General features: G+C 43.0%; 1 protein-coding gene across 1 annotated transcript; it reads right to left on the bottom strand.

Moving 5' to 3' along the window:
- Positions 1-1,790: 1,790 nt before the first annotated feature.
- On the bottom strand, positions 1,791-7,240 carry PLA2G12A (phospholipase A2 group XIIA). Its single transcript, XM_076336894.1, has 4 exons — positions 7,036-7,240; positions 5,792-5,868; positions 4,501-4,666; positions 1,791-3,457 (listed from the first exon to the last, which is right to left on the bottom strand). Exons 1-4 carry the CDS (start codon positions 7,238-7,240, stop codon positions 3,339-3,341), a joined length of 567 nt encoding a protein of 188 aa, XP_076193009.1. The 3' UTR covers positions 1,791-3,338.
- Between the last annotated feature and the right edge of the window lie 3,102 nt (positions 7,241-10,342).

A 10,342-nucleotide genomic window follows, 5' to 3' on the forward strand; every position in this document is an offset into this window, starting at 1 on the left:
GCTGTAGAACCTAAATCTTTGACTCTGTAACAGCTTTCTGTTCAGCAGAGTTTGAACTTGTATCAGCTGTGTTCCCCAGTCCAACCATTAGCTTAGATCCTAATAACACATTCAAACACCTTTTCCGCTTTGTTTTGTTGGAGGCTAAGAGCATACTCAAATCAGCCACTGTGTTCAGATGAGTTACCAGTAACTTGATCACACATATGAAGCCTAAGGTAGTGTTTGACTGGTGTGCATTTCCACTTACTTTACTATATGAAGTTTTTGTTGTACATGCACGTACATGTTTTAAACAGTTGCAGATTGTTGCAGTAGCTCCACTGTAAGTGGGTATTTTTGGAAAAAGCATTATGGATGTATCAGAACTGCAGTTCGAAGAAGGGAGTTTGATTGTGGACACACTGCTGTTATTCAGATCATCCCAGAAGAGCAAAAGAGCCTGAGGGAGTATTAAGACTAACCTGCAAAAAAAAATTTTCACTGCAATATTTAAAGAGTATTACTGACTACATAAAAGCATGCAGTAATGAGTCAAATGCCAAGAGCTGCTATGTATAGTATTATATTTTTTACATATGTATAAAAATATCTAAGTTGTTAAATGGTATGATTAATCCTGGGGGTGATACCTAGCCTTCCTGTTGGAGCTGTGGCTTGTAACATGTATTTTGTATAGTTTGCAGGTAACTGTAATCAAGGATTTCTGCTACAGGAAAAGCTTATGCAAAGTAAAGACTCCCTGGAAGAAGTCAAATGCTTCCTCTGGTTTGCAAGCAGAACTATCAAGGTGTCAACTGTTGTGCTATCTAGCAGTGTTAAAGCTCTTTGTAGTGTCATAAATGGTTTGAAGGAAACTCTGGAAGGCTTTCATGGTATAATTACAGGTCAATACAGAAGTGAACAAAAACCAGCCCTTCCCAACAGTGACAGTTTTCTGTGTTCATTTAAAGCATCTAGTTTAAGCTTGTTTCTACGCAACTCAACAGCCTTCTAGTTGAATTACAGTGTTTTGAACTCATTGTGGTAGTTTTTTTAATTTTAAACAAGCAATGCCATTACCATTCCCTGCTTTGGTGCTAAAAGACTTTTAGGGTTCCAACCGTGGAATCTCAGATAATTCAGAGTCGTTTCAATTCTATGACAGAAAATAAATTTCACCAAATTTAGAGGAACCACAAGTTCTTCAGATGTGGTTTTGTAAAACTCTACAGTAATACCTCTTTTGCAGTGCTACTTCATATCCACGAATATGAAAAGAAACTATGAAGCATGGCCAAAGAACTTCAGTAGGAACTTTATTCTATGAGGCACTTAGATTTAGTGTCATGTACAGTAAACTCTAGTGAAAAACAAAACGAAGATACCACAAACAACTGGTAAAGAAAAAACATATAAAAGTACTTCCAGAGGAGAAACCACATTATAGTCCATGAGTCTGGTAAATTTTAGGCTTTTAGCGTGGTTTCTACTCCCTGTTCACAGATGCAATATTTTACTTTTCAGTCCTCTCCTCCTGTGGATTTCTAAGGCAGAATCAGGGCACCAGGAGAGCAAATAAAAATCTTTGACAGAGGACCTAACGCCAAAGTTAGCTAAGGTCTGACAACTGGAGATAAGCAATGAAAGATCAGTACAGAGAACAAATCCCAAATAATTCAGACATCAGGTGATTTCAGCTTGTTGTGGTTTCACCTGGCAGGCAGCTAAACCCCACACAGCCGTTAGCTCACTCCCCCCCAGGGGGATGGGGGAGAGAATCGGAAAAAAAAAAAGGTAAAACTCGTGGGTTGAGATAAAGACAATTTAATAGGACAGAAAAGGAAGGGAAAATAGTAATAATGATAAAAGAATGTACAAAACAAGTGATGCACAATGCAATTGCTCACCTCCCGCTGACCAATGCCCAGCCAGTTCCTGAGCAGCGACAGCGCCCTCCCCCCGCCCCCGCCAACTCCCCCCAGGTCTTTTTGTTCAGCATGATGTCATATGGTATGGAATATCCCTTTGGTCAGTTTGGGTCAGCTGTCCTGGCTGTCTCCCCTCCCAGCTTCTTGTGCATCTCCAGCCTCCTCGCTGGCAGGGCAGTATGAGAAGCTGGAAAGTCCTTGACTTAGTGTATGCACTGCTCAGCAACAACTAAAACATTGTGTGTTATCAACATTATTCTCATCCTAAATCCAAAACACAGCACTGTACCAGTGCTAGGTAGAAAATTAACTCTATCCCAGCTGAAACCAGGACACAGCTAGAGAAGTCAGAAAGGGAACAGATGACAGAAGTACAGGCTCAGATGTTTCTCAGCCTCACAGAGGTCATGGGAACAGATGACAGAAATACAGGCTCAAATATCTGTCAGCCTCACAGAGGGCATTTTACATAAAAAGGTTTGTTGGGCATACTGACCCTATCTGTGGAACTTTCTTTTACTTTTCATCAGAATGGACTAAATGAAAGCAAAGGTGAATACGGTAACTAAATTGTGCCACAAGACAAGTATAAATCAACAACTTAGAACAATATATCCTTTCTATGCATATAATACACAACACAAAATGTTTTATTTGAAAAACAAACATTTGATTCATTTTTAAAATAACATAGCAACTACATTCCACCATTTTGTCAAATCAAAATTATATCCTTAGGTTGCAAACTGTTCATTTGAGTGGTCAAGCTTTAAAAGGATCAACATACTTGATCTGAAAAGTGCTGCAGAAGTAAGGTTGATCTAGAATCAAGTAGAAATATGTAGCACAGATGTATACCCTTGCTAAGGGCTTGGGGGTTTTTGTTTGTTTGTTTTTTTTTTTTAAAAACAAACCCACAGGACAGCATACATCAGAGAGAACTGAGGGCAATTGTACCAAAAGCATGGAAGTACAGGCTATTTAAGATGCCATATTAACGCACATGAAATGCTTTTTCCTGTTGGATCTATCAGATGCATCGACTGCTAGTAAACCTAAAATTTGACCTATATTAAAAATCATCTGAGAATTCAACACAACTCTTCTGCGCCTCTGATTTCCCCATTATGGAGTTTTCTTAAAATCTTTAAAATGGCACTAGTGTTTTACGATAACATACCCTGAGCGGACATACACCAAAGGAAACTAATTTCAGTTTCCAAGCTTCTGGCATAAAGGCGAAGAGAAGGAAGACGTGTTTCTTTTTTACATTAGGAAGAATATCATAGTGACTTTCAAACCAGTATATTCATGTCAGTGTTTAATATATTACTGTCTGAAAAGCATAAAGCTTTGTAACCAAACACTTGCTTCATTCCAGCTGAGTCTTTGACTTTATTCTACACCATGAGATCTCAGTATCTTCTTTCAGAGATCTGTCTTATCCTCATAACGACACATACATGCAGCTCTCTGGCTATCCAGGTATGGTTTACATCCTAAATGTATAACTGCATCAAACAACAGCTGAACAGTTGATTCACAAGCTGCAAGCAAAGAGGAGTTCAGTTATAAGTACTCTTTGAATGGAACATGAAACCAACAGAAATTACTCTGGCAAACTGGGAATGATTTTAAGAAAGAAGCAGTCTTCTCTGGGCATAGCAAATAGATTGTCAAATGAAAGACCAAACCAATACAGAATCATTTAAGTTGTGAGTAAAGACTCTTCATATGCCAACCAAAAAGAACAAGAAAATTCATTGCATGTGGAATGTTATCAGTGTTAGAAACATCACTTAGTCTTGGAAAGATGAAAGAGCTGTTTCACCCTCTCACTTTTTGCATCTCAATTTATGAAGAGGTTGCGATCTTTAACAGCAGCTCAAGAGAATTGAGCAAATATTCACCAGTTCTAACACTAAACACTAACATGATGCCTTCTTTGCAGTTAAATGAATTTGAGAAGTTCAAACATAGGCTTGTTCTAAAAACTGCCTGCTCTCAGTGGGACTACGTACTGTAAAAGCGACATTGTCCAAGTTAAAAAGTGTGGCTATGTATTGATCCGATGCAGGTCAACAAGCAGAAGGAGTATCATATGTCCTGTTACTGAAAAACCTAAAATTTATTCACTAAGGGATAGCATTAACTAATTCCACTATAACAAGGTATTACTCTAATATCTTACTTCATAAAAGGAAACAATTCAGTATTTTCCTAGTTTATTAGTAATCACTTGTAGTAGACATTTAGAACTCACTCAGCAGAACAGTGAATATTCAGCTATACTACAGTAAATGCAAGAATTATACATGCATTTTGATCAAGTTGTATTCACATATTCATACTCCTAAATGGGAAGCATTAATTTTCCCCTCAAGGTTAGTTTTAACCCTGATCATTTTCCTACGCTGTGTCATTGCTCTGCTGTACAAGTGTCCGGGCTGCACGACAGAAGGACAGAACAAGGCATCTTTCAGCAATACCATCAGCTTATGAAAATGTGGCATTACTGCGCTGCACAAAGATTCTTTGCCAAATAAGTTCAGTTAAACTTGGAAAAAAAGAAAGGCTTTTTCACACTTACCCTGGACACTCTCTGAGATTCCGAGTGTTTTCTGCACATCTCTGCAAATTTTGGAGAGGCAGGACTGAAACTGCTCATCACAATCATTTTTTTTATTGCCACAAGTATCGTAGCATCTGTCGTGGTGATTGCAGCACTTTGTCATCAAAGGGATACCGATGTCAAACTGTGAAGAAAATCCCGCCCCCCCATTGGTATTCCAATTAAGAAAGATACAGCCTATGAACAGACTATAACAGTTAGAAATTAAAAACTAATGCAATCAATCCAGCTGTCATTCACTTATCTCTGTGTTTTGCTGTTCACCTCTAGTAAGCTGTGGTGGTTTGACCCCGGCCACCCACAGAGTTGCTTGCCAACCCCCACCCCCCTCCACGGAATGGAGGAGAGAATAGGAAGAGCAACAGCAAGAAAGCTGGTGGGTCGAGATAAAGACAGTTTAATAGGTGAATGAAAGAGGGAAAAAATGCCCCAAAAAAAGCAGTGCAAAAGTAATCATTCACCACGTCCCACAAGCAGATGCCCAGCCAGTCTCTGAGCAACAGCCACCTCGGAAGCCAAACACCCCCACCCCCAACCCCTCCCTTCTTCCACTACTCCAGTTTGTATTGCTGAGCATGACTGTGTAAGACGGACTATCCCCCTGGCCAATTCACGTCACCTGCCCCAGCTGTGTCCCCTCCCAACCTCTTGCCCAGCCCCAGCCTACACTGGGGTGGCGGATGGGCAGAGTGGGGAAAAAAAGAGAAAGTCCCAAAGCTGTGCAAGCACTGTTCAGCAATAACCAAAACCATCAACAGTTTTAGCCAAAAATCCCAAACACAGCACCATGCAGCCTGCCATGAAGAAAGTTAACTCCATCCCAGCCAGAGCCAGTACCTCAGCTAACCCATATTTTCTTTCTAGCATTAAGGAAAATGGGTTAGCGTCAGTAAGGACAGCAAGAGTCGGAGCCAAACCCTCCACTCTCACAGGGCTACAGTTGGGGTTATTCAACGCTTTCAAGACAGTGAGAACAAAACACGGTTAAAAAATTAGAAATTAATCATCATCACTTTATTTTATCCCTATAATATTTTATGTCAATGATGAAAATGTTTATGCTGTGTTGGCTTGTAACACTGATGTTTCATGTGTTTTTACCAAAGCATGTGCTGGAGCTGATAACAGCAGGGACATTGTACATGGATACATGGATCCCCTTAGAATGGGGGAGGGAAAAAACCACCCACATCGAGGAAAGTTGACGTATGAAAGATACGCAAAGAAGCCCCAAAGTGGGAATACTTACCTGAACTCCAAATAAAGGGGATCCACAACCATTTGGTGGTGAAGGTTTATATCCGTAGCGAGGAAGGGGCTTTGATCCTGAAAAAGGTAATTTATCATGCCTCAAATACATTTTTTGCACAGAATTTTAGTACTGTCAAAACTCACCACAGGTACTTGTTGGGCTTAAGACAGTATCACTTATATTTTTAACTTAAACATATATTCAGGCACCTGAGTATCAACAATTATTACCAAATTACAACTTAGGGGTACTAAGTATTTTTTTAAAAAAGGGGGACAAGACACCTGAGCAAGTGTTAATGTCAGCTTCCCAAGTTAAAGAAAAAAGAGCTTGAGTTACTAAAATTAACGTGTCAGTTAAGCGTGCAATATGTAGGATTACATTAAAGAACAGAGTACTTCAGAGTAAGTTCATTAATACTTCTATGCTGTATATGCAAGCAACAGTAGTGCTCTGATTTTTTTAGCTTAACCTTTAAAATTAACTGGAATGAAACATCTTTTTTATTTCTACAACTGTAGCATTAATAAAATTTAAATTAGTAGAGACTGCTAAAGTGACATCTCCCTGAACACTGACTAGCGCAGCAAGACAGGGAATTCTGCATCCCAAGTTAAGGAAGGTTGTGGAGTTAATTTGAAAAATGACCCTTCACCTTGTTTCGGTACCGGAAACAAACTGAGGCCACAATTAAAAGGAGCGGAGAAGAAAAAAGCGTATTTGAAAAGCGCGTACTCTAGTACAGAGAGGAAATGTCACGGTGTCCCAGCCACTCTTGTGGAGCCAGTCAGGGTGCCACCACCAAACTAATTTCCTGACTTAACAAATAATCCGACCCGGTAAGCTAGGGGTAAGTCGATTCAGCCGAGGGAGACCAAGAGGATCTACGTGAACCTCCCGTTTTGGGGCGCTCCTGAAGCGCCGGTGAAAAGCCGGGCAAGAAACCCCTTTCCTGGAGCATCGCCCGCCTGGCACACCTCTGCGGCAGCCGGGGACGGGGACGACAGGGGAACCGCCTCCAGGCAGGCACTGAGGTTTGCTCTGCGGCTGCGACCCGTTTTCCCGGGAGCGGCTCCCGGGACCGGCGGGAGCGCTGCCGCCAGCCGCCCGCTCTCGCAGCCCCGGCCGGCCTGACCGGACCGGGCCGCCTGAGGCGAGCCGGCCGGCGGGAGGGCAAGGGTCGCCGCGGGCCGGCGGGCTCTCGGCCGCGCCGCCAGCCCCCGCCCCGCCGCCCGCCTCACCGTCGCTGCACTTGTACCGGCAGAGGCCGTCCTCGCCGCCCAGGAAGTCGAGGGCCGCGTTGAGGTACACGTCGATCTTGTGCACCCCGTTGCGGATGGTCTTCAGCGTCATCCGCCAGTCGGGGGTCTGCGGCGCCTCCTGGCACCGCGCCGGCCGCGGGCCCAGCCAGGCGCAGGCCAGCAGCAGCAGCAGGGCGCGGGCCATGCCGAGCGGCGCCGCGCCGGGCGCCCGCTAAGCCCCCGCCGCCTGCCCGCTCCCGCAGCGTCCCGCCGGCCCGGCCCGGCTCGCCGCCGCCATCGTCCCCGCGGGCGTCGCCCCCGCCCGCCTGCCCGGCGGGGAGGGGCCTTCTGCCGCCGCGCCTGAGGGAGCGCGGGGCCGCGCCTCCACGCGCCCCGCCCAACGGCCCTGGGAGAAAGGGCGCCCTGCCCGCCTTCTGGGGCCTCCGCCGCGGAGTGGAGGGCGAGGGCGGCAGCGGCGGTCTTGTGCGAAAGTACGGCTGGAGCGGGGCTGCGAGCCACCTACGGCCAAAACGCCTTCTCCTGGGCTACTGCCGACAGTCACCTGTCGGAGAGAGGGGTTGGGGTGGGTCAGAGAGAGAAAAATCAGCGATGGCTCTGAGGGGGAAAAGGGGGAAAGTCGGGCAGAGCCTTTCTCCCCCACCTACAGATGGCAAGAGGAGGCATTGCAAAATGCGGCCTAGCACCTACCGCGTTGCGACACGGGCTGTTTCAAGAGGAGAAACGCCGCCGCCTCCAGCAGGTCACGGTGCCCCTTGTTCCGTGGGGGGACCTTTTCCAAACCTGTCCAGATAGAAACCGGGAGAGCAGCTGGCTGCCACTTTGTGTGGCACGGTGGCGCTGGCTGAGCAGGGCCCTGGGAGGAACCGGTGCTATCGGACAATACGAAACCCCAGGACTTCTTTAGTTGGAAAACCCTAATTTGATGACCGTGTTAGAAGCAGTGAACTTGGCGTTGCTAAATGTGAAAGAGACGGCAATAGCATTTTGGAGGAAAGACAGAAAGGCTGATTTTTCTAGCCAGCCATTGAGATACTGCGGCCGTGGGGCTGAATGGAAGGAAGAGCAGGTTTCGTGCCAGCCGCATCGGGGCTTGGTTAGTGTGGTGGCTCAGAGCAAACGCTGCCTATGGGAGGAGCGTGCCCAAAACCACATACTGCTCTCCTTTGGTGCAGTCTGGGAGAACTTGTATTCTAAATGAGCACACTCGTTTAGAAGTAAAAAAAAAATGCAGTAGGGAATATGTACTTGAAGTGTTAAAATTTTAACCTAATTTTATGATGATGTTCAATGTGAAGGAGACTGATCCAGTGACCTTTACACATGTGAGTGATTCAGTTTCAGTTTCAGGCAACATCATCAAATGTGCAAGACAGGGCTGTAAAAGAGGGCAAAATGAAAGTATCTCTATTAAACATTAAAAGCTCAGTCTTGATTTGCTGAAAAGAAAAATCAGACCAAAATGAGCTTGCTTGCTAAACATCCTGTTTGTTTTGTGGGGGTTTTTTAATTATAAAATTTTTATTAATTTTATATTTAAATTCTAGATGCTTCACAGATGAGCTAAAGTGGAACCATGTGGAAATTGTTTTAATTTTTGTAATGAAAGCTCTGTTTTAAGACGTGTGGAATCCCTCAGAACACAGTAATATAGGGCTTCAGGACAAAGTTAACTGTAAAGAAGAACAGGAAATGGAAGGAAAACTGAGAGACTTCCAGATCAACAGGCAGAGCAGAAAGATACATGGTAAATATTCTACTGTATTTTTTCTTTTCAGCCTCAGCATTTAATATTATTTGTAGTTAACTGAAGAAATAGGTGGAAAAAGTTCTTTACAGAAGTTAAGTCAAACAAAAGAGGGAGCTCTTCCTACACCTGTCCAGCTTTTCCCTGTGATTACTTTACAAAGATCCTGATTCAGCAAAATAATTCCTGTATAGGAATATACTTAAATGCTTTCCTAAATATCAAGCCTTGTTGGGGGGGGGGGGGGTTTAAGAGAAGTAATTTGTACCTTTACTTTAGTTACTGGTGATTGACAGTGTCTTTACATGACAAATTCATGCTGACGTGGGTTTTTTACGAGACTGGAAGATGAAGAAAAGTCTGTGAAAATGTAAAAATGTTGTCTGAAGCAGACTATGGTGAATTATAGAAAAAACACCACCACAACAACTGTGTTGTGTGAACATAGGCTATTTATTCAACAGGATAATTAATTGAGAGGACTAAAGTAAAATAGGTATTAAAAACATTTGTAAATTAGAATACAGTGAAGTATGTTCTAAAACTATTGAGCAGTTTGATAGAACTGACCAAGATGGTCCTGAAGATATTTGACAGGTTTGTGTTGAGGGTACCAATCCACAAACCAAATTCTAGTACTTTCAAAAAATTTTATGCACACTTTCTGTGCATAACTCTTGCTGAACGTGAGACTATTAGGTATAGACCGACATTTTCTTATAGCAGGCACCATTACTGCTGTCTAAAAATGTGTAGCTTACGCAGTGGTCCTTTGGGCTGTGCTTACTGATTATCATGTGGGCAGAACTTCCTCACGAGGACTGGTGAAAGCAGAAGGATTTTCTGCTTAATCATTCCAGTTTTGTTGATGGCCCCTTGTCTTTGTCCAGTTCTGGGTCAGTTAAGGCAGTAGCCAAACTTCCCCTGACTGCACATTGCAGGATCAGGCCCTGGATGTTCTCTCTTGGCATTACTGTTTCATGCTTCTGTATATTGGTGTAGGAAGCTTGTGCTAATTTGAGAATCTGGTGGGGGGGATTTATGACTGACAGTATTAATTTTTAACTTTAGATCTGTAACTTGGTTTTGTAGAATTAAGTCTATGTATAATAGACTTTTAATTTTTATATATTGTTATATAAATTGTGTGTGTGTGTGTGTATAAATATATAGATATATACACACGTGGTAAAACCCTATTTGATGCCAAGAGTTTGTTGGATACCAGAAATGTATATATACATACACAGAGAACTTAAGATAGTAAAGATGCTTTTAATTTAAGTTGAAGATTCAAGTTTTAAAATTCCTTTGTTGTTTGTGACCAGCTGCAGTTAAATTAATAAAACTTAGAGCTACAAAAATTGCCCCAACTAGATGATCAGATGAGGTATATTAACTAGATAAAAATTGTCTGAGTTTGTAGCTGAAAAAACTACCACCAAACAGTTATTATCTGGGTAATTGTTCTATTACAACAAATCTCATGATCATAGTCAGGCTGCCAATTAATAGATGGGCTGAAGTCTACTTTTGCAGTAA

This window comes from Aptenodytes patagonicus, chromosome 4 (genome assembly GCF_965638725.1).
Source record: "Aptenodytes patagonicus chromosome 4, bAptPat1.pri.cur, whole genome shotgun sequence".
NCBI classification, from domain to species: domain Eukaryota; kingdom Metazoa; phylum Chordata; class Aves; order Sphenisciformes; family Spheniscidae; genus Aptenodytes; species Aptenodytes patagonicus.

Excerpts from the sequence above, each read along its gene's own strand:
- PLA2G12A (XM_076336894.1), bottom strand. The coding sequence starts at position 7,240 with ATGGCCCGCGCCCTGCTGCTGCTGCTGGCCTGCGCCTGGCTGGGCCCG. Across the intron at positions 4,667-5,791 it reads CCCCTTTATTTGGAGTTCAG|TTTGACATCGGTATCCCTTT; the intron begins GTAAGTATTCCC and ends TTTTCTTCACAG. Across the intron at positions 3,458-4,500 it reads AATCTCAGAGAGTGTCCAGG|CTTGTGAATCAACTGTTCAG; the intron begins GTAAGTGTGAAA and ends CTTTGCTTGCAG.